Raw genomic sequence first — 23,748 nt, 5'->3', positions numbered from 1 at the left:
ATCCCTGCTGCATAAAGCCAAAGGCCCATCCAGACCAGCTTTCTGTGTCTCACACAGGTCCACCAGATGCCTCAGGGAGCACACAAGACAACAAGAGACTTGCATACTGGTGCCCTCCCTTGCAACTGGCATTTGAGGTAGCCTACTTCTAAGATCAGGAGGTTGCACGTACCCACCATGGCTTGCAACCTGTGATGGACTTTTTCTCCATAAATCTGTCCAATCCCCTTTCAAAGGCATCTAGGCCAGGTGCCATCACCACATCCCGTGGCAAGGAGTTCCACAGACTAATTACGCTCTGGGTAAAGGAATTTTTTCTTTTGTCTGTTCTAACTCTTCACGCCTTCCAGAGGCATCCGGCTGACCACTGCTGGAAACAAACCTCTGGGTTGCTTAGACCCTGGAATCACCCATCAAGGCAATTATTTCCCCCCTTCAGCTTGAACAGATCAACTGTTAACAATGAAGCCGCTTACCAGATTTCCAATGTTGAGCACCTCCTCGAACTCCTTAGTCATCTTGTAATGATCCATGGCCATGAAGAGAGTGTTCATCACGATGCAGAGGGTGATTGTGAGGTCGCTGAACGGATCCATGATGATGAACTTGACTTTCTGCTTGATCAACAGCCACAGAGGGCAACAGTCCCAAATGAGAAATCTAACTGCAAAATGATTCCAGCAGGGGGGGCACTTCTGTTGGGATTCCTCAAGCTCTAAGAAAGAAGGAGCAGCACATGACTGGCCTGTCAGTTAATGACAGAGAAAAAGGCCTGGCAAGGACTCAGTAGAATAGCCATAGGGGGTGGAGCAGGATGTATTGCAGGTGCGTTGCCTTCGCTGCCCAGAATGGCTTCGAGGGTGAGTGGGAGAGACAGCTTGCATGACATGTGGCAGCACTTGCAGTAACCATGTGACCCCCCATAGCTACGCTACTGCAAGAACTGAATGTGCTCAGTGGCCTTTAAGAGCCACAGTCCTGAAGAGGGCAATTGAAAAACATCAGTAGAACTTCAGGGTGGAGCAGGGAGAAGGACTTGGCCAACATGAGCCTTCAACAGCTTAAAATATCCTGAAAGTGGGCATGGGGGAAGAGAAGGAGGTGCAACATTAGCCACTGGTTCGACTTTCTGTGACTATGATGATAATGGAGGAGTGTGCACAGGGCTTGCACGCACAAGGCCACAAGCTCAATTGGTGTCCTCTCTAATTAAAAGGTAGACAGGTGTAAAAGTTCATTCTGCCTGAGACCTTTGAGAGTTGCTCGCAGTTTGAAAAGAAAAGCCTAAGCAGGATGGCTCCATGGGCTGACTCACGAGAAGGCAATTCCTTATGATATAAAGTGCAGAGCGTTTGCAGATCTACATGCATGTTAACTCACTGACCCTTACAATAAACCTGTTGGGTCAGTGGGATTGCCCCCATGTTATAAGTGAGGGAGGGGATGGGGTTTAGAGAGAGTGGCTTGCCTGCAGTCCAATCTATGATAAGGCTGGATCTAATCTCAGCTGTAAATAGAAGAGGACTGCCCTGACTCTGCAAGGAAAACATAGAGGAAACCCGCAAAAGGGACTGATTTTATGCCAACGACACTGAGATAGTTATCCCAGTGCATTTTAAGTACAGCTACTATTCATCAAGGAAAAGTAAAGGTAAAATAATACAAGGCAGTCCAGAGTAAAAATATAGCATTACTCACAGTGATGATTCTTAGGGTAGACTTTGCATGAATCTCAATTTTTTTAGTGTATTTCAATATCTATCAATAAATTGGGACAATTTTATCATGTCATTGAAATAAATACTTTGCATCTTTCTATTCCAACCTAGTGGTGGAGATAACTTTTCCCTGCAGCCCCAGGTAAGAAGCTTCTGGAAGTGGTATAGCAACAGCACCAAGACAAGTGTCAAGTAAACAGATGGCCTTGTCATCAACGTAAACAAACTGACTTTGGGTGGCCTGGATCAGGATGGTTTGAGGAACGTTTCAACGAGTTTCAATGTTTTAAGGCAGTGGTTCACAGATGTTTTGTTTTCCGGAGCCTTTACACTCCTAAAAGGAGTTGGGGCAGTGAAATTCAGCTGTATCCAAATGACCTTGCTTCTTGATGCTTGGCCAGATTTGGCACCATAGCTTAACATGGCAAACAACTGTGTCAGCTATATGTCTGTTCCTTACAAGCTCTAGTTTCTGAAAGCCATGGCAGTCATGACAGCCTTTGTTAAAGGTGACCCATGCAGAAATGTTTGGGCCACTGCCATCTTCTGCGTCTTCCTAGTTGATGCAGAACTAAACAAGGGTTGTCTTCTCTTAAAGACAGCAAGATCGAGATTGTTAACGTGGGGTGGTTTAGATACAATCCCCAAATGGAGGCAGCTGGAATATCTGCCTTCCAGGCATAAGGTACAAGTGTGGTGGAATGGTGAGATGGTGTGAGTGGACAGCACCACTTTGGAATGCAGGGGGAGGAAGTGCATCCCTCACCATACAAAAACACCTCCCTTTTATACAAAACCAGCAGAGGAGACAAAGGACTGAGGAAGAACACTCTGTCCTGGCATACTAGGTTTCCATGTGTTTTATGTGGAGTAGCACTCAAAAGCATTATTCCACACCAACACACACAGTTGGTCTATTCTGATCCTACAGGCAACTCCTCAGGTTTGGAGCTGGGCACCAGATTTCAAGGAAGACTCCAATGGAAATGCAGCAACTTGAACTGGCTAGGCGGGCAAAGAGTAAAACATAACTGTGCCACTGTGTTTTACAAATGAAAAGGCAAATAACATTACTGATGAGAGGCTGGGGCATCTCCTTCCTTGGAGAAAGAAATTCTTCCGTAAGGATGTCCTATCGTTCAGGACTCAGCTGAGCTAGATGCTTGATGGGGGGGGGGTCTCTCACTAAGATTCTCTGATTATACGTAACATACATGTTGACTTAAAAGGAACATCATACCTTCCATGGCACTGGTAATGATACTGACGGCACTCACGGCTCGCTGTCTTTGGAAATGCTCCTCTGAATGATCTGCTGAAAGGCGATGGGGTGACAAAAGCTGCTTCCTGTTCACTTCTTCTGACAGAGTGGTCTGTTTCAAACACACACATTGAGTTAATAACAGATTGACAGGAATTTGTGTTTTCTTATTGGCTTCCACTTTTAGCACTTCCAAAAGGTGAAAGGGCTGTGTGAGATCTACAAAGTTGTGGAGTCCAAGTAGCACCCCTGAAGAACAACTCTCAGTCTGTTATACATGTGATTACATGTGGGGTACAAGCCATGATGTGTATGCGCAACCTCCTGATTTTAGAAATGGGCTATGTCAGAATGCCAGATGCAAGGGAGGGCACCAGGATGCAGGTCTCTTGTTCTCTCTGGGGCATTTGGTGGGCTGCTGTGAGATACAGGAAGCTGGACTAGATGGGCCTATGGCCTGATCCAGTGGGGCTGTTCTTATGTTCTTAACTACAATTCCCAGGAAGCCTTGCAGGACTCTTGTTATCTGGTGTGCTCCCTGGGGCATTTGGTGGACCGCTGTGAGATACAGGAAGCTGGACTAGATGGGCCTATGGCCTGATCCAGTGGGGCTGTTCTTATGTTCTTAACTACAATTCCCAGGAAGCCTTGCAGGACTCTTGTTATCTGGTGTGCTCCCTGGGGCATTTGGTGGACCGCTGTGAGATACAGGAAGCTGGACTAGATGGGCCTAAGGCCTGATCCAGTGGGGCTGTTCTTATGTTCTTATCTGATTGACAAAGAGAGCTGGTGGCACCAGTGGCGTAGCTAGAGGGGGTGCAAAGCACTTAGTTTTGCAGGGAGCCTCACCACAGCACGCAAGCGGCACCTCCACTAATGTTCAGATTCATTTTGGGCAGGGGGAGCAAAACGAAGGTATTCTGCCTCCATTTTGCTCTCCCCCACCTGGAATGGCTCCAAAGGGGGGAGGGAGGGGCCGCTTGCACGCTGTGGTGAGGCTCCCTACAAAATCTAGTGCTTTGCGCCCCCTGTAACTATGCCACTGGGTAGTACAAGTAATGTGTGGAACCTGGGCTAAGCGGCATCTTTTAAATGGTGATTCTTTTACATTGAGCAGAGGAAGGCCAGTTGCCCCTTTAAAAAATTTTTCTTGGGCTGTATGCTAGTATCTTTTTTAAGATGGTGAGTCAATTTGGGACAGGGAAACATCTTTTCATTTATTTTGCTGTGTAAAGTATCACATAAATTTTTAAGAAAAAGTGCCATAGCCTGGCTGCAGGACCAGATTTGAGACCTCCCCACCCCAGTGCTAGTTGCGGGGCAGGTAATGCCAAAAGACCAACCTCCACTCCAAGGATAAGCCCAACTATTCACAAAAAACTTTACACGATTCAGAATGCATTGTTGTGTCAGTAGAGAGCAGGGATGCCACAGAGAAGATGCCTCTAGCAAGCAGCCCAACCACATTGCACAAACCTCTGTTCATGATTGACAGTCCAGGTGAGCTTCCATTAGGCAAGCCCAATACTGTGGGCTATGAACACTTGTGCCACAATAAATCTGTCAGGGTTGTATGCTGGGGTGTCCTTCCTTCCACAGAAGAAAAGAAACCTTATGGCTTCTGTAGGGGTAAGTCTTGCCTCACGAACCTTTTAGAATTCTTTGAAAGGGTCAACAGGCATGTGGATGTGGGAGAACCCATGGACATTATATATCTGGACTTTCAGAAGTTGTTCGACACGGTCCCTCATCAAAGGATACTGAAAAAACTCCACAGTCAGGGAATTAGAGGACAGGTCCTCTCCTGGATTGAGACATGGTTGAAGGCCAGGAAACAGAGAGTGGGTGTCAAAGGGCAATTTTCACAATGGAGAGAGGTGTGAAGCAGTGTGCCCCAAGGATCTGTCCTGGGACCGGTGCTTTTCAACCTCTTCATAAATGACCTGGAGACAGGGGTGAGCAGTGCGGTGGCTAAGTTTGCAGGCAACTCCAAACTTTTCCTAGTGGTGAAGACCAGACGTGATTGTAAAGAGCTCCAGAAGAATCTCTCCAAACTGGCAGAACAGGCAGCAAAATGGCAGATGTGTTTCAGTGTAAGTAAGTCATGCACATTGGGGCAAAAAATCAAAACTTCACATATAGGCTAATGTGTTCTGAGCTGTCTGTGACAGATAAGGAGAAAGATCATGGGGGGGGGGTGGACAAGTCAATGAAAGTGTCGACCAATGTGTGGCGGCAGTAAAGAAGGCCAATTCTATGCTTGGGATCATTAGAAAAGGTAGTGAGAACAAAACGGTTAATATTATAATACCCTTGTACAAATCGATGGTAAGGCCACACCTGGAGTATTGTGTCCAGTTTTGGTCGCCACATCTCAAAAGGACATAGTGGAAATGGAAAAGGTACAAAAGAGAGTGACTAAGATGATTACTGGGCTGGGGCACCTTCCTTATGAGGAAAGGCTACGGCGTTTGGGCCTCTCAGCCTAGAAAAGGGGCACATGATTGAAACATACAAAATTATGCATGGGAAGGATAAAGTGGATAGACAGATGCTCTTTACACTCTCACATAACACCAGAACCAGGGGACATCCACTAAAATTGAGTGTTGGGAGAGTTAGGACAGAAAATATTTCTTTACTCAGCGTGTGGTCAATCTGTGGAACTCCTTGCTGCAGGATGTGGTGACGGCATCTGGCCTGGACGCCTTTAAAAGGGGATTGGACAAGTTTCTGGAGGAAAAATCCCTTATGGGTTACAAGCCATGATGTGTATATGCAACCTCCTGATTTTAGAAATGGGCTATGTCAGAATGCCGATGCAAGGGAGGGCACCAGGATGCAGGTCTCTTGTTATCTGGTGTACTCCCTGAGGCATTTGGTGGGCCGCTGTGAGATACAGGAAGCTGGACTAGATGGGCCTATGGCCTGATCCAGTGGGGCTGTTCTTATGTTCTTATGTACATCCCACAATTCTCAATTCTCTAAAATCAGGAGGTTGCACATACACATCAATGCTTGTAACCCGTAATGGATTTTTCCTCTAGAAAGACGATTACTGGGCTGGGGCACCTTCCTTATGAGGAAAGGCTACGGTGTTTGGGCCTCTTCAGCCTAGAAAAGAGACGCCTGAGGGGGGACATGATTGAGATATACAAAATTATGCATGGGAAGGATAAAGTGGATAGAGAGATGCTCTTTACACTCACACATAACACCAGAACCAGGGGACATCCACTAAAATTGAGTGTTGGGAGAGTTAGGACAGACAAAAGATAATATTTCTTTACTCAGCATGTGGTTGGTCTGTGGAACTCCTTGCCACAAGATGTGGTGATGGCATCTGGCCTGGACACCTTTAAAAGGGGATTGGACAAGTTTCTGGAGGAAAACTCCATTACGGGGTACAAGCCATGATGTGTATGTGCAGCCTCCTGGTTTTAGAAATGGGCTATGTCAGAATGTCAGATGCAAGGGAGGGCACCAGGATGCAGGTCTCTTGTTATCTGGTGTGCTCCCTGGGGCATTTGGTGGGCTGCTGTGAGATATAGGAAGCTGGACTAGATGGGCCTATGGCCTGATCCAGTGGGGCTGTTCTTACGTTCTTATGTTCTTAACCACCAGCCTTTAAGGTGCTACAGTCTTTTTCGTGTTTTGCAACAAAAGATCACCATGGCTTCCCCTGGGCAAGTCATTAAGTAAGACTGCAGTTAGCTAAGTGACACAGCTTTTGTTCCATGCATGGTTTTGACGAACCTTCCTGTCCTGCATGCTCAACATTTTCACCTGTCAGTTCTGGCAAGCCTGAGATGTTTGTTTTCCAGTCTCAATCTTTGCTAATGTTTTTGAATGACGCAGAGATACCAACAGGTGTAAGGATGCTAGGAAATGATCTGTGGCAAACAAGTTTTGCTTTTCAAGAGGAGGAGAGATTCCTGGCACAGCTGGCAAAACACCTAATACAACTGAGGATGCCCAACTGTTTAACCCCATGGTGGCATGGAATGAATTTGTGCAACAAACAAGCATTCCAGCTTGGGCACAGGAAGGGTTCCACCCAAATAGAAGAGGATGGAGGAGGAGCTGTGAAGATCTACTGTGCTAATTTTATCAGTAAATAGAAAAAAAAGGGTCCCTCATGAACTGTTCAATATTGTGCCAACAACACTCTTCAGGTTTGCACTTTGCATTTGAATTTTAATCATGTAAAGTTCATCAATTTTAGCAGAATTTACAGGGTCAGGAAAATAACATCTTATTAGAATCAATAAATGTTCTGAATCTAGTACCTGAGTTTTCAGGGGCAATTCAGCAAGTTTTCAGACGCAAATAATTTAGACCTGTTGCCGTTCACCAGTGAATTTATTTATTTAGCGTATGGCATATAATACATGGACTTATATAACAATTAGACTAGATCAAATGTCAATGTCCAGTTCATCCAGTCATTCAAGGACAGAGTTGCCTTCACTGAAAAAGTCAGACCATGGGCCAGTATACACCCTCAGTTTGCAGCCAGACACAATGTGGTATATGGTTTGGCGGGAGAACCCGCAATCACTCTGTGGGGTAGATACTACCCCCCCCATTTAAACACTGAGTCCTGACTATCACCATGTAGGGTATAGATCCTGTTCAAAATTTTCCAGTGCTGGTGAGGAAAGTCGAAACCTGGCACCTTAAGTGTAGGATCGACTATATAACTACCCGTTTCTGGGCATTTGACTGCCCATTCAGCTTTCCATTGGGCATTGATGTTAAAATTGTTATGGGAGTGCCAGAGAAGGCTTCCTGGATTTAAGCCTACCGACTGATAGATGAGGAAGGTCGGCATGTACTGGTAAAAGTGGGTTGTTGGTGATTTTTCTATATTCTATAGGGCTGGTGGTGCTATGTGGCTCAAGACGGGGAACCAACAGACAGTAGTGGGTCTTATACAGCCACTTAAGATCCTCATGGTTTCATTTACTGGAATCAATCTTGCTAGTATGACAGCTGTTAAGCCATACTGGAGCGTAGTATTCTACTGTGGAGTAAATCAATCCTAATGCTGATGTTCTGAGAGTAGCTGCTGAAGCTCCCCATCTTGTTCCTATTAATGTCTGGAGTATGTTGTTTCTGGTATTGATTTTTGTGGCCATGTTCTCGAGGTGTGACTTATAAGAGAGAGACCAGTCCAAAGTTACTCCAAGATATTTTGGATGAGTAGGTTGTTATTTAGACAGACCTTCAGGGCTGCATTAGCTGATTTATTGTTAAGGTGAAAGCATGTAGTCACCATTTTGCTGATACTGGGTATTAACCTCCAGTCAGCAAAATATTTTCCCAGGATCTTAAGGTCTTCTGAGAGGAGACCATCCAGCACCTCCATGTTTTTTTCCCTGCACTGCTAAAGCCAAGTCGTTGGCATATTCAAATTTATGTCCCCTTGTTACTGGCAAGTCTGAGATGTACAGGTTAAATAGCGTGGCTGCCATTACAGAACCTTGTGGGATAAGAATAGGCCCTCGGTTTGGCTGTACCTGTCGTAAGAGGCGACTAAACAGCCACCGGGTAGATGGGACTCATCAGCCTGGGAAGGCAGCTCATCTGAGAGAAGGAAAACTCTGATCCCAAACCTCCACTGCCTTGTGGCTACATCCAGTTATGGAAAAGGCTTCAGGAGTCAACCTCGAGGCAAAATCCAGAGCCGGAGTCCCTGAGGCAGTTCATGGCTGAACACAGTCACGTTCTGGCAACTCCTGCAACGCCGCTGGAACCAACCGTATTGGCCTCTGCCTTTCCATTGGACCACTTCAGCGACGTGGAGAGGGGGGATTTGCTGCATGGGTAACAGCCTATCCTCCATACCTACTTTACCCAGGCTTCGCGCACTGGAGAGGACACTCTGTTCCAGAACCACCATTCAGAGCGTGACACCATAGTCTTCCAAGACTGAAGGATGCCAACAAGGTGGGAGGCCATTGTTTAGCCTTCCTACCTTACTTGCATTGCCCCCATTATGATCTGGAAAGATCTGTCACTTAGCATATTGTTAAGTAATTGATACAGTTTTTTACAGGGGATGATGTGATACAATTTATATAGCATACTCTCCCTCCACATGGTGTCATATGCCACAGTTAGGTCGATAAATACAACTGTAGTTTTTACTGGTGAAACTGTAGTTTTTACTGGTGAAACTACCGGTGAAACTGTAGTTTCACCAGTGAAAACTGGGAACTAAACATATAATGAAGAACAGGGGATCTGCTAACAAAAATTGAAACCTCCTGATATGTGGTGATGATTTGTGGTTATATGTGTTGATGATTTATATAGATGTTTGTGTTTAGCTTTATCTTGATGTATAAATTTTGTTTTAAAATGCATTTTGTGACCCAATTGCCAATATCTTGTTGTGTTATGTAACCTGTGTAACCCTATACCCTAGTTTATCCCATATCCCTACTCCGTATCTGAAACAAATAAATAAATAATTTTTAAAAAATTGAAACCTCCTTGTTGAGTAGCTCTTCCTTTCTGCACAGTGTGTGATGGAATATCATCACATCTTGAGTGTTTCTCACCGCTACTTCACAAAACCGACTGGGCAGCAGCTCAGAAATTTGAAATGATGGCTTCCTTTACTACATACAAGAGGGAAGAGATGAGGGAACTCAACACAGGATTTCCATTTTGGGGGTGGCAGTCCTGTGTCTGTCATCTAGTCTCACTCTCGCATATTGGATTGTGAACACCGATGGGTCCTTGGCTGTTTAATGATGGGACACAGAAATTATCTTTCCCGTTTTTGTCTTGACTTGTCTTGTTTTGTTCTCGCCCACTTCTAAGCCTCTCACTTAGGTGAAAAATGGCAATCTCCAGGTCTCTTGCCAAAAGAAGACCGACTTGCTGCAGTTGCTAAAGAGACACAGCTAAGCCCCAGTTGGAAATGATCCTTCTTTTGCACTTTAACAGCCCAGACGTATCCCCTGCGTGTTCCACCATGCAGAAATGCTGACAGAGTGCATGCTGCATGCAGCGGTGAGGGGCACAGTGACTAGTTGGTCTGGGAGAGGGAAGTAAAAATATTTTTCACATAACCCTTTATAGGCTGCCTGGCAGACAGTGCTTCTCCTCAGCCCTACACCAGCTATTTTGCTGAGACACAGGGGCATGTCAGGCCAAGAAAATGCGGACAGAATCCTAGAGTGTGCTGTCACTGTGGGGGATCCACCCTTGAAGCATCTGCTGCACACTCTGCTTCATCTGCCCCAGTGTGGTGTCTGGGAGCTGCAGTGGCATGCATGGGGCCACTGGGGGCTGTTTGAGCCAGGGCCCCCAAAGCGCACTGCAGTGAGGTGTCTTTTATGACTCTGCTGCAGCATTTACAGTAGAAGACCACCCTGTGAGTCACTAAAAAGAGCGGGCCATTAGGTAACTCTTCGGTACTTTCTACTGTATTTGCAAGAGGACTTTTCAAGCTTGTTAGATGTTCGTCTAAAGTTTGTTAGATGTTTCAAGGATGTTCAAAGGATGTTTGAACAACTGTCTGGAACTCCCATAGCCCCAGCTGCAGTGGCATAGCTAGAGGGGATGCAAAGCACTACGTTTTGCAGGGAGTCTCAGCGCAGCATGCAAGCAGTCTCTCCCCCCCAGAACCAGGCATACACCTCTATTTTGTTTCCCCCCCAACTGGAATGGCTCCAAAGGGGAGGGGCCCCTTGCATGTTGTGGTGAGGCTCCCTGCAAAACTTAGTGCTTTACACCTCCTCTAGCTACACCACTGCCCAGCAGTTAGCCTAGGCTCTTCACAGACAAATGAATTTGCTTCCAATTGTTAAACAAAACAAAAAATAGTATGTTCTCAAACTGGAAGAGTCAAATTATTGCCTCAAGGATACTAAGAAACTATAGTGCATGGTTTTGGGTGGCTGGGAGGAATTAATGATCCCTGATGTCCTTAATGGACAATTCTCACCAGACGACTATTCCCAGAATTCTTTGGAAGTTCAACTGGCGCAAAACCAGTGCATGTGTAGTATATAGACATACCCTTGGATGATAGCGTTGTTTTAAAACCAACTACTGCACAGAACACTGTTCAGCTGTGAACTGACACCACCATTTAGTCTGATTACTTGCGTCTTTCTGACAAGGGTAGCTCTACAAGGCCACAGGCTCATCGCCAATTAGCTCTTAGCTCATTTCATGGGGTCTTAATAGATTAAATTCCAAACCTGCTTCGCAGAAGCAAAAGCATCCTTCCCTCTGCAGCACCAAAGTGAGCATCTGTTGCTATAGCGCCTTGGTGAGATTTCCTAGACGACCACAGAGGGGCCAAGAGTGCTTTCCACTGGCTGCCCGCTCCAGTTAATTTTCAACAGACATTTGTCAAAACAAAATCGGCACAGGGTGGCATCGGAGAAACCCTAGCCGTGGTTCCTGTGTCATCTCAGTGCTTGAAACTGATGAGGCACTTGTAGAGCTCCTGCCAAGAAGACAGGGGAGATCCCTACTCCCTTCCATGGGATTTAGAACCAAGCGCTTTTGTGAAAGACTGAGAGTTCTCATCATCTACAGGCTGAAGTGGGAGTCGAGAGCATCACTCTAGCTCTGACAGAGAGCAACAGTAAATGAGAAAATGAAGCACCGTCATCACCATCACTGAGCTGTGAACATTCTTCCAACAAGGTTCAGAGATCTCATTAATGAATATACAAACATATAAAGGACCATTCATAAGCGGCACTCTCCACAGATGGCATTTTAAGTCAGGGCTAACACTGGCTATTAGCAGAGCATAAGTGGCTCTATTTTGTGTCGCTTCCAGTTAGGTTTAGGTAAATGTGACATGCTTTTGAATACCACCCCCCCCCCCCAAGAAGTAGAGCAGGTTCACAATCCTATTAGAACTTGCAAACACTTGCATACCTCCCAATGGCTTGTCTTCCATAATAACAATGATTCCCATCACCCCCTTAAGGCTGAGAAATCACAAAAAAACACAGAAAGTGTGATGATGGTTTAGGCTGCAAATCCTAACCTCACTTTCCTGGGAGTAAGTCCCATTGAACACAGTAGGACTTACTTCTGAGTAGGCCTGCTTAGGCTTGTGCCCTTAGACAGACAACTTGCACTGTTCTTATGGAGGGGGTACCCAGCCAGAACCAGTAACGTAGCTACGGGGGTGGTGGTGCCATTGCCACAGTGAATGGCTCCGACAGTGAATGGGAGGGGGGGGGTTTACATGGTGCGTTGTGGCGCCCGCAATATTTACCCACCACCATACAAGCTACTGACTGCTGATGCTGTTATTGATAATGATGATGATGCGAAAGAGACAGCAGAGGTGGCAACAAAAATGTGGGCAATTTCACTTCCTTTTGTGACCCATGAACCCCCCTCCCAATTTGGCTGGAAGTTCTCTTTGCAGAACTGTCTTCATCTGAATGCTAAGCAAACAACACAAAAGCGGACTCACCGTGTCTCCTGTTCCAGGCTTCTCCGTGATAACTGGTGGCAACAGCACATCTGTGGGAGAAGCTGGGCCTGGGCTCCCCGCGCCTCCTCCAATCAGGGAAACCACCCCATTGCAATCCACCGAACTGTTCCTCTTGCCGTTTTGGGTGTAGTTTGGAGAGCTGTGGCTTGCCTGGCTTTGCACACTCAGCCTCCGCCCATTCCTCGGGACCAGCAGGGAACCCCGTTGGCTTTCACTCTCCCCAACGGTGCTAATGTCATCGTCGGCAAAATCCGTCTCTGAGCCAATGTCCCTGCTTCGCAACCGGAAACTGAAGACACTTCCGTGGCTGGCCTTGCGCTTCACTGAATTTTCCACTGAGCCGGAAGTAAAACCCAGAACAGTCTTGAAGGACCCAAAAAGGAGAGAAAAGGATAAGAAGGAGAAGGAAGGGAAAGAAATTATGTTCAAAGTGCATTTACTCTGGAGCTCGGAAGATGTTTAATTTTAACTCTCCTGGCTGGGAATGCTTTCTCAAGTATCCTGATCAAATGCTCCTAACACTTCTACACTAGGTGAGTGGTTCTCTAGTTCATGGGGAAGTCTTCTTTTCTTGCCATTTTTTTTATTGCAGATACTAAGATGCAGGTTTGGCCCAAGACCTCCTGCTGCTGCCTGCCAAATTCTACCCCTTCTTGCCCCATGATTTGCCAGCCTCTGTTCTTCCCACTTTCCAATGGTCTTATTCATCACTCTCCTCCCCTCCAATTTCTTCTTCTTGTCTCCCCCACTTCCTTTACCAATCCAGCAAGTACCAATCCAGCGAGTGGAAGGAGAGGTAAGTAGCTGGGTGCCCCACAGAGATGGGCACCCCAAGCCAGGGCCTAGGAGAGAGGGTAAAGGGGGTAATTTGTACCCGGGCCCAGGGTCAAACAGGCGGCCCAGGAGCCAAAGGAGGGGGCCCAGAAATTTCATGGGATCTAACATTTTCCAATCTCACCTGGACTCAAAGTCCACATGAGATTCTGGAGACGGCATCTGGCTGCAGCTACTGGCAAGCCGTACATGCTGGGCCAAGGAATGCATACATGACACTCCTTGTCAAATCTGGGAGGAAAACGGCCTGATACACAAGATCTTTGGGTTGTGGATCTACTTAGCATGAAGAAACATAGAGGAATTCAGGAGTAGAGCTGTGGGACTACAGAAGGGTGTTCTGGTGCACACAGGACACTTTCCGTCTAGTGTAAGTCTAAATATGATGATGCTAATTTTCTGCATGTTTTTCTATATTTCAAAGATTTTAGAGAGACTTAGGAGTGTGTTTGGTTTTCCATATTACTGTATCTAGCTGCCAATGCTGCATGAGCAAGTAGACCTGGGCTCCAGAGACTTTTCCAGCTTCCTTCACCCTCCCCCCACCCTGTTTTGCCCCCCCGCCACCATTCTGCTTGCCCATCACCACCCTCCCCCGCTCTGTTTCACCCCTTCCCCCTTTGCAAAGGGACCCAAAAGAAACTTTGTTCCGCCTGATAAAATTCCTCTCAGAGGCCCTGCCCCCAGCAATCTGCTTCCTGACGCAACTGCCTCAATTGGCCTCGTGGATGGATCGGCCCTGCCAAGATATCTATGTGCACTCACTGAGTTATGACCCTTTCCTAAATGATGTCCTGTGTCCCTTCTAACTTCATGAACTAATTGACAAAGGTTCTTCCACCCTGCCCCATAAAAGCGGTTGCAACCTGTCCTCAGTGAGGGTGCCATAGGTGTTAATCAAGGCAACACATAAACACAGCTACAACAATTTTCACAAACCCAAAGGCCAGAGAAATAATTGCTACAATAGCGGAAACTGCTGCAAAAACTATTCAGGAAGACCATCGGTTTGCACAGTATTTTTCTCCACATGTTTGCAGGCGTGCATTTGCCCAAACAACACACTGCAAAGAAAATGAAGTGGCTAAAAGGACTATGTGAACTGGTTCTGTGAAAGGAAGGAAAAGAAATGATGAAATAATGATCTTCTAGAAGGAGAAGCAAATGAATTGGCAATTGGCAAGGACACAGCCTGTAATAGTTCTTGAAGCTGATTGCGTTTGTCAATAAAATTAGAAGAGGTCAGGGAATGTAAGGACATGAAAATGGCTTTGCTCCTGCCAAAAGGTGCTGAGTGCCTCTTTGGCACTCAGGTGCAGAGTGCCCAGGAGGTACATTGTTAGCCCATAGTGGTGTAGTTGGAGGGGGTGCAAAGCACTAAGTTTTGCAGGGAGCCACACCGCAGCATGCAAGCAACCCCTCCCCCTCCCCTTCAGAGCCACCTCTGGTTCAGTTATCCAAGCCGCCCACCCACTGCACCCATTACCTTTGTTTTTTCTTCTTACCACTGGCCAACCAAACTTGCCTCTTCCTTTAAAAGACTGCTATAAGCAGGCAAGCTTATAGAAAGATACTGCAAGATCCACCATCACATCAGGAGGATAGAATTGGGTCATTAATGTAGCTAATCTAACACGGGTAATACTTCCCACAAAAAAGTGGGTCAGGAGTCCTTACTGTGGAATGAGCCTTTTACTGCCATTTTAGAGAAAACTGACCGGTCTTCGTTGGCCATCCTCAGATTCAGATTTGGGAACCTTCTGATCGTCACCGTCATCTTCTGCCCCAGATGACTTCTTCTTTCTCCTTCGGCTTCTTCGTTCTTTGGAATTCTTTGATGCTAAAGGCGACATTTCAAATGAGCTCAGTGACATTGAATCAATTCCTCGAGCCAGTGCCTGAGAACATAGAGACACAGCGGCAATATGTTAGATTCAGAGCTACCTTCGATAACAAAATGCAAGCAATCTCCCTTGTTTGCCCTTTCATCTAGAGCAGGGATGTCCAAACTTTGTGGCAGGAGGGCCACATCATCTCTCTGACACTGTGTCGGGGGGGGGGGGGGAATTAATTTACATTTCAAATGTGAATAAATTTACATAAATGAATATATTAGAGGTGGAACTTGTATGAATGAATGAAGGTCTTGCAATAGCTCTAGGCCTATAAAAGTCCTTGCACAAAGCAAGGCTAGCCTTTCCTTCGCTGCCATTGCTGCATCACAGATGTTAAACAGCAAGCAGTGGAGGGAACACTTGTCCCACAGCTCATGCAAGAGGTCAAGCAGTCACCCTCACACTGAGAGCAGTTACATCAGGCCAGCATGGGCTCCAGCAAGACTTTGGAGGGCCAGATGCTCATTGGAGACTGAGGGCTCCCTGCAGGCCAGATTGTGAGTCCCTGAGGGCCGCAAGTGGCCCCCGGGCCAGGGTTTGAACACCCCTGATCTAGAGCAGGGCTTTCCAAACCCCAGCTGGCGGGCTGGATCTGGGGTTTGGAAAAAGCCCTCCCCCTCCCGTAAGCAGCGCTTACCACTCTGCATTCCTGTGCCCAGATCAGCTTGAAAGAAATGAGCACAGTGGCAGAATGGCAGAAAGCGCCACTCAGGACGGGGAGAGCTTTCACAGGACATGGCGGTTTCCAGTTTGGAGACCTCTCATCTAGAGATCTCACCAAATTTCACCCAACATTCAAAACCAGTCTGGGGTTTCTCTTTAGTCAAAATATTTGAAGAATGTTAAGGAGTCAAAAGAGTTGTATAATCTTATAAAATTTCTCAGGGGGGCAGCTCCCACAGATATCTATTTAAAGGCAATTCATTCAGACAGGACACAGACTCCATAAAGGGGGATTCATAAAGGAAGGTATGCCTGCTTCATCCTCAATGGCCTGGGGCTTCAATTTACTTTGTGGGCAGCAGTGTGCCCTCTTCTTTCCACCATGCACAGTACATCATATACAGGTCAGAAGCCCCATGGGGGGGCCTTGATGCATGATGGCTGGATTTGCAATATTCTTTCCCCCCTCAAAAGGTGGGGGGGGGCAATTACACTAATCTGCAATTAACTGCAGAGGAAAACACATCGCCTCAATTTTACCTACCCATATCTATTAGCAGCTTTGGAGGGGAGAGTGGATCAGGGTTGTGTTGCAGGGGGAAAGATCAGACACCTCTTTCCCACCCCAGTTAAAGAGGAGAGGTCCCATGGCTGCTTTTTGAGGAGAAGGAGGAAGAGGAGAAGAATAGTTTCTATTGGCCTGGAGTGAAAATGTGAATCTGGATCTTCCTTATCCAGATCTAGCACCCTGACCCAGCGCTACACTTCACTGACCCTCTCCGCATGACTCTCAAAGTGAGAGGTAAGGAACCCCAACAACATGTACAGAAGTCATGTGCCAATCCTGACAACATCCACATATTTGGACAGAGACAGAGGTCAGTTTTCTGAGAAATCTCTGCTTCTTCCGGGAAAGCTAGAGGAACAGTGTGTGTTATTTCTGCTGATACAGTTCCTTTTACAAACAAAATCCTATCCCTTGAATTGGCAGGACCTGTTGTGATCAGAGATCCAGAGCAATAAACACAAACTGCTGGCTTAAAAATTCCTCTGCGTCGAATACACAGATAAGACGGACTTTTTTCCACCACATGCCTGGTCAGCAGGCTCTCTGCATCCACTATCTGGAGGAATCGCTGCAGGAAAAGTCTGATAAGACCAAGAGGTGCTAGAAAGCGAGCTGAAACCAAATCAGGGGGGAAAACATCATTGTCGTGGTCCTCATCATATTACTACATACAGTGGCATGGTGCAGGGGGGGGCGGGGGAGTGAGGGACACATCGAGTGATGTGTACGGGGGGATGACATCACTACTCACCAAAAATTTTAAAATCTTAAATAATACCATCAAGTTATATATCATTCAATGTGTAATTTCATGCAGAATACAATGAAACAAACCATGTTGAAATATCTCTATTCTATCAAAAGCTATAGCTAATGAACCAGCAGGGGTGGGGGAATGTTACATCAAGGACCTCAACGGTAGCGTTCTCGGAAGTGCTACCTGTTCCATGCGCTGGGCCAGCTAGGCAGGTGGAGATCAGGGGTCTCAATGCATGGATGAGACGGTGGTGTAGGGAGGAGGGGTTTAGATTCGTTAGGCAGTGGGGAACGTTTTGGGACAAGCGGGGCCTGTACAAGAGGGACGGGCTCCACTTGAACCAGAATGGAACCAGACTGCTGGCGCATAACATTAAAAAGGTGGCAGAGCAGCTTTTAAACTGATCCCTGGGGGAAAGCCGACAGGAGCCGAGGGCCTCCAGTTTGGGACTCCTCATCCCTATAGGACTAGGATGGTGAGGTTAGAGAACAACAAGACAAAGGCAGAGTAGGAGAAGAAATTGGGAACGGTAGCGTGATGGGATGTGATAGACGGTTTGGCACAGTGAGAGGATGCCGGGATAAAGGAGTTAATAAGCAGCCCATCCTGGGGCATTCCATGTACAAATGCTTTTATGCAAATGCCTGAAGACTCCGAGCAAAGATGGGAGAACTGGGATGTCTGGTGACAAGGGAAAACATTAACATAGTGGGCATAATGGAAACCTGGTGGAATGAGGACAATCAATGGGATACCGCAATCTTGGGCTGTAAATTCTACAGGAGGGACATGGAGGGGAATGTTGGAGGTGGGGTGGCCATTTATGTTAAGGAGAGGATAGAATCCAGCAAAGTAGAGATTGAAGGTGGGTCCAACTCCATCGTAGAATATCTGTGGGTTAAATTACCAGTCCTAAGGAGCCATGTAATACTGGGGGCGTATTATCGTCCTCCAGACCAGAAACCAGAAGGGGACCTTAAAATGAGGAAACAGATCAGGGAGGTGACAAGGAGGGACAGGGTTGTAATCATGGGGGACTTCAATTATCTTCATATTGACTAGGTCAATTTGTGTTCTGGTCATGAAAAGGGGACCGGATTCCTTGACATGCTAAATGACTGTGCCTTAGAGCAACTAGTCATGGAACCCACCAGAGGACAGGTGACTCTGGATTTAATATTGTGAGGTACACAGGACCTGGTTAGAGATGTGAATGTTACGGAGCCATTGGGGAAGAGTGATCGTGCTGCGATCCATTTTGACATGCATGTCGGGGGAAGAGCACCAGGCAAATCTCTCACAAAAACCCTTAACTTCCGACAGGCGGACTTCCCTCAAATGAGGAGACTGGTTAGAAGGAGGATGAAAGGGAAGGTAAAAAGTGTCCAATCTCTCCAGAGTGCATGGAGGCTGCTTAAAACAACAGTAACAAACGCCTAGCGGAAGTGTATACCGTAAAGGAAGAAGGACTCGACTAAGTCCAGGAGGGTGCCCGCATGCCTAACGAGCCAAGTTAGAGAGGCCATAAAGGGCAAGGAAGCTTCCTTCCATAAATGGAAGTCTTTCCCTAATGAGGTGAATAAAAAGGAACATAAACTGTGGCAAAAGAAGTGTAAGAAGGTGATACGGGAGGCCAAGCGAGACTATGAGGAACGCATGGCCGGCAACATTAAGGGGAATAATAAAAACCTCCTTCAAATATGTTAGAAGCAGGAAACCTGCCAGAGAAGCAGTTGGCCCTTTGGATGGTGAGAGAGGGAAAAGGGAGATAAAAGGAGACTTAGAGATGGCAGAGAAATTAAATGAGTTTTTTGCATCTATCTTCACGGCAGAAGACCTTGGGCAAATACCGCTGCCCAAACGGCCCCTCCTGACCGAGGAGTTAAGTCAGATAGAGGTTAAAAGAGAAGATGTTTCAGACCTCACTGATAATTTAAAGATCAATAACTCACCGGGCCCTGATGGCATCCACCCAAGAGTTATTAAGGAATTGAAGAATGAAGTTGCTGATCTCTTGAATAAAATATGCAGCTTGTCCCACAAAACGGCCACGGTGCCAGAGGATTGGAGGATAGCAAATGTTACACTGATCTTTAAAAAGGGAAGGAAGGGGGACCCGGGAAACTATAGGCTGGTCAGCCTAACATCTATACCAGGTAAGATGGTGGAATGCCTCATCAAAGAAAGAATCACAAACCACATAGACAGAACAAGCCTTGCTGAAGGAGAATCAGCATGGCTTCTGTAAGGGTAAGTCTTGCCTCACGAACCTTATAGAATTCTTTGAAAAGGTCAACAGGCATGTGGATTTGGAAGAACCCGTGGACATTATATATCTGGAGTTTCAGGAGGCTTTCGACATGGTCCCTCACCAAAGGCTACTGAAAAAACTCCACAGTCGGGGAATTAGAGGGCAGGTCCTCTCCTGGATTGAGAACTGGTTGAAGGCCAGGAAACAGAGAGTGAGTGTCAATGGGCATTTTTCACAATGGAGAGAGGTGACAAGCGGTGTGCCCCAAGGATCTGTCCTGGGACCGGTGCTTTTCAACCTCTTCATAAATGACCTAGAGACAGGGGTGAGCAGTGAGGTGGCTAAGTTTGCAGACGACACCAAACGTTTCCGAGTGGTGAAGACCAGAAGTGATTGTGAGGAGATCCAGAAGGATCTCTCCAAACTGGCAGAATGGGCAGCAAAATGGCAGATGTGTTTCAATGTCATGGACATTGGGGCAAAAAATCAAAACTTCACGTATAGGCTGATGGGTTCTGAGTTGTCTGTGACAGATCAGGAAAGAGATCTTTGGGTGGTGGTGGGCAGGTCGATGAAAGTGTCGACCCAATGTTCGGCGGCAGTAAAGAAGGCCAATTCTATGCTTGGGATCATTAGAAAAGGTATTGAGAACAAAACGGCTAATATTATAATGCCGTTGTACAAATCTATGGTAAGGCCACACCTGGAGTATTGCGTCCAGTTCTGGTCGCCACATCTCAAAAAGGACATAGTGGAAATGGAAAAGGTGCAAAAGAGAGTGACTAAGATGATTACTGGGCTGGGGCACCTTCCTTATGAGGAAAGGCTACGGCGTTTGGGCCTCTTCAGCCTAGAAAAGAGACGCCTGAGGGGGGACATGATTGAGACATACAAAATTGTGCATGGGAAGGATAAAGTGGATAGAGAGATGCTCTTTACACTCTCACATAACACCAGAACCAGGGAACATTCGCTAAAATTGAGTGTTGGGAGAGTTAGGACAGACAAAAGAAAATACTTCTTTACTCAGCATGTGGTTGGTCTGTGGAACTCCTTGCCACAGGATGTGGTGATCTCGTCTGGCCTGGACGCCTTTAAAAGGGATTTGGACCAGTTTCTGGAGGAAAAATCCATTACGGGTTACAAGCCATGATGCGTATGTACAACCTCCTGATTTTAGAAATGGGCTATGTCAGAATGCCAGATGCAGGGGAGGGCACCAGGATGCAGGTCTCTTGTTATCTGGTGTGCTCCCTGGGGCATTTGGTGGGCCGCTGTGAGATACAGGAAGCTGGACTAGATGGGCCTATGCCCTGATCCAGTGGGGCTGTTCTTATGTTCTTAACTACAATTCCCAGGAAGCCTTGCAGGTCTCTTGTTCTCTGGTGTGCTCCCTGGGGCATTTGGTGGGCCGCTGTGAGATACAGGAAGCTGGACTAGATGGGCCTATGGCCTGATCCAGTGGGGCTGTTCTTATGTTCTTAACTACAATTCCCAGGAAGCCTTGCAGGTCTCTTGTTATCTGGTGTGCTCCCTGGGGCATTTGGTGGGTCGCTGTGAGATTCAGGAAGCTGGACTAGATGGGCCTATGGCCCGATCCAGTGGGGCTGTTCTTATGTTCTTATCGCCACACCCACTGCCCAGGCCATTGCCATGCCCACAGCATGGGAGCGGGTCCATCATGGGGGTGACAGACTGGCTTCCTGTATCGGGTAACACAAACCCAAGAGATGCCACTGACTGCACGATCTGGTAGCAAAAACAAAACCCCATCAAGAATCACAAAGTAGGAAGCAGATGACCAGGAAATGGAAAAGCCAAAATTAGCACATTGGGTAGATGCTACATGCTCTCTTCATTGCCATGTACCATTTTTCAGCCAAACTACACATTATGCAGAGTGAAGTGGTAAACTGAGTTAGCAGACTGCTTGGGGGGGGGGGTGTCATTATTTTACTAAATATCTTTTGTCCTATTAATTCTCTAAGGCCCAAATCCTAAACAATTTTCCCACACTGGTATAAATATGTCAATGGGGCATGTGCTGCAACCTGCAGTTGGGTGGCAGACACGAAGCCCTCCTCGCGGTAAAGGAATGTTTGTTCCTTATCCTCAGAGCGGCATTGCCCTTAAGTCAGTTCTGGAAAGTTGGTTAGGATTGCGCCCAAAGGATCTCAAGGTGATAATAGAAGGTTCCTCCTCTCCATTTTATCTGAAATATTGTATGCTGAGAAATGGCGACTGGTTCAAGGTGAACTTCATAGCTGAGTGACAATTTGAACCCAGGTCTTCCAAGTCATAGGGTACAATCCTAACCAAGTCTATTGTGTTCAATGGGATTTACTCCCAGGAAAGTGAGGTTAGGATTGCAGTCGCTGTCTAGCACTCCACCCATCCCTGATCCCACAGACACATCCCTATCTCTCTCAATAGCTGGCAGATACCTAAATGGAACATTCTTCAGGAGAGTCTGTATGCCACTGAATACCAACTGCTGGGGAGTAATGGTGAGAGAGGACTGTCTCCTTCAAGCTCTGTCTGTGGACTTCCTAGAAGCACCTGGTTGGAAGCACCATGTGCAGTAGATTGCTGGAAGGGGGAGCACTCTAGTCAAATCCAGCTGGGCCCTCTTGTACTCTTATGATTTGATAGCTTATTGTATGCAGGGAGAATTATGTTTCCTCCACACACATGCAATTTGAACCCCATGCAATGCAGGGCTCAGGCCAGGGAGCTCCAGTTGAGTCTGGCCTTCATTCTTTACCATTGGGGGTCACTTTCTGAAGAAGACAACCACAAGCAGTTCAAGTCACGACACAGCACCATAGCCCTGAATTGTCCTGGAAATCAGGGGATCCCAGAGAGACCATACCATGCCACTACCTGCCTTAAAGCTTCCAGATCTGCTGCTTTCCTTCCAGTCTGTGAAATTTATTCATTTGGTCACATTTTTAAAACCACCCTTCCTCCTAGAAGTTCAGGGTGGTGTACAAAGTTCCCCTACTTCACAACAACCCGGCAAGGCTAAGAGATAATGACTGGCCCAAGGTCACCCAGGAAGCTTCAAGAGTGCGGGGATTTGAACCTGGATCTTCCAGATTTAAGTCCAACCACTACATCATCCTGGCTCTCCAATCAATCCCTCCATACATGGCCAGCCTATCCCTGATACAAAGTGCTGACTCTGGGCCCAATTCTAATGAGTGCGTGCCGGCTCACTGACAACGCGCACTGTCGCAAACATGCCATAAGGCACGTTTGCAGGCCCTAGCGCTGGTGGAGTGCTGGTGCTAGCCCAGCACTGGCTAGCCTAGGCTAGCACCGGTGGAGCACCAGACCTCTGCTGCTCGGTCAGTCATACAGACTGTCAGGAAGCGGAGAGGTAGGTTGGGGTGTGGGGGGAGGTGGGGAGGAGGCGTTCCAGGGTGGGGGGAGGTGGAGGAAGGGCGTGGAGAAGGCAGGGAGGAGGCGTGCTGGGGGAGGGAGCGGGTTGGGAGGGAGGCAGATCCTGAGCCTCTGTGTCCTCTGAGCCTCTGCCACCGCCCAAACTGGTAGCTCTTCATTCTACACCGACCTTCGGGTTGTCACAGAATTGAGTAGCCGCATTGCAGGGTTACTTGCTTTACCTGGGGGAAGGAGACGAAAGTCCCCTTCTCCTGAGGAGGTGGTGGCAGCTGCCTGGGGCACGCTGAATGCAGCGGCAGCCATTTTTGGCTCCCCTGCAGCCCCCGCGTGCCAGGCAGCTCAGGATTGGGTTGCCTGTCTCCACACCTCCAGATTACCTAATCACGGGTAATCTGCTGCCTGTTCGAGGCAGACTTGCCAGAGTTTGGACCTAAGGACCAAAACTGAAATGACGCAGTTCAGATTACTACCAAGGCAACTTGAGCCATGCGTACATCAGTCCAATGCATGAATAATTTTACATGGGAGAGCCTTCAATTACGCAATGTTCTATCTTCATGCTGAAGTGTCACATTTCCAACAAGGCTCTACTACAGGGGTGCTCAATAGGTGGATCGTGATCTACCGGTAGATCGCGAGGCAAAATGAGTAGATCGCAGAGTGCCGACCCCCCCCCTTTCAGGTGCCTCTGGGAGGAAACGCCGGGAGTAAGGCCCATTGTACTCAATGGGGCTTACTCCCAGGTAAGTGTGGCTAGGATTGCAGCCTCACAGCCTAATCCTAGGCATGCCTACTCAGGAGTAAGTCCTGTTATACTCAGTGGGGCTCAAGGTACACCAACATACATTGTACACATAAATGTTATATGTTATGATGGTGCGAACATTGTAAAAAAAACTCTGGTAGATC

The 23,748-nt window shown here is 47.1% G+C and overlaps 1 protein-coding gene across 11 annotated transcripts in view; it reads right to left on the bottom strand.

Annotated features, from left to right (window-relative positions):
* Positions 1–23,748, bottom strand: part of LOC136654387 (sodium channel protein type 5 subunit alpha-like) — a 319,548-nt gene that overhangs the window by 136,324 nt on the left and 159,476 nt on the right. For all 11 annotated transcript variants that reach the window (XM_066631371.1, XM_066631373.1, XM_066631374.1 and 8 more), the window contains 4 exons: positions 15,019–15,198; positions 12,446–12,829; positions 2,959–3,091; positions 477–715 (listed from right to left, as the gene is read on the bottom strand). In XM_066631371.1, the coding sequence (XP_066487468.1) occupies positions 477–715; positions 2,959–3,091; positions 12,446–12,829; positions 15,019–15,198 (936 nt within the window). The remainder of the gene's footprint in view (positions 1–476; positions 716–2,958; positions 3,092–12,445; positions 12,830–15,018; positions 15,199–23,748) is intronic.

Source organism: Tiliqua scincoides, chromosome 5, assembly GCF_035046505.1.
Source record: "Tiliqua scincoides isolate rTilSci1 chromosome 5, rTilSci1.hap2, whole genome shotgun sequence".
NCBI lineage: Eukaryota > Metazoa > Chordata > Lepidosauria > Squamata > Scincidae > Tiliqua > Tiliqua scincoides.
This window is presented reverse-complemented; position numbering and strand designations above follow the sequence as displayed.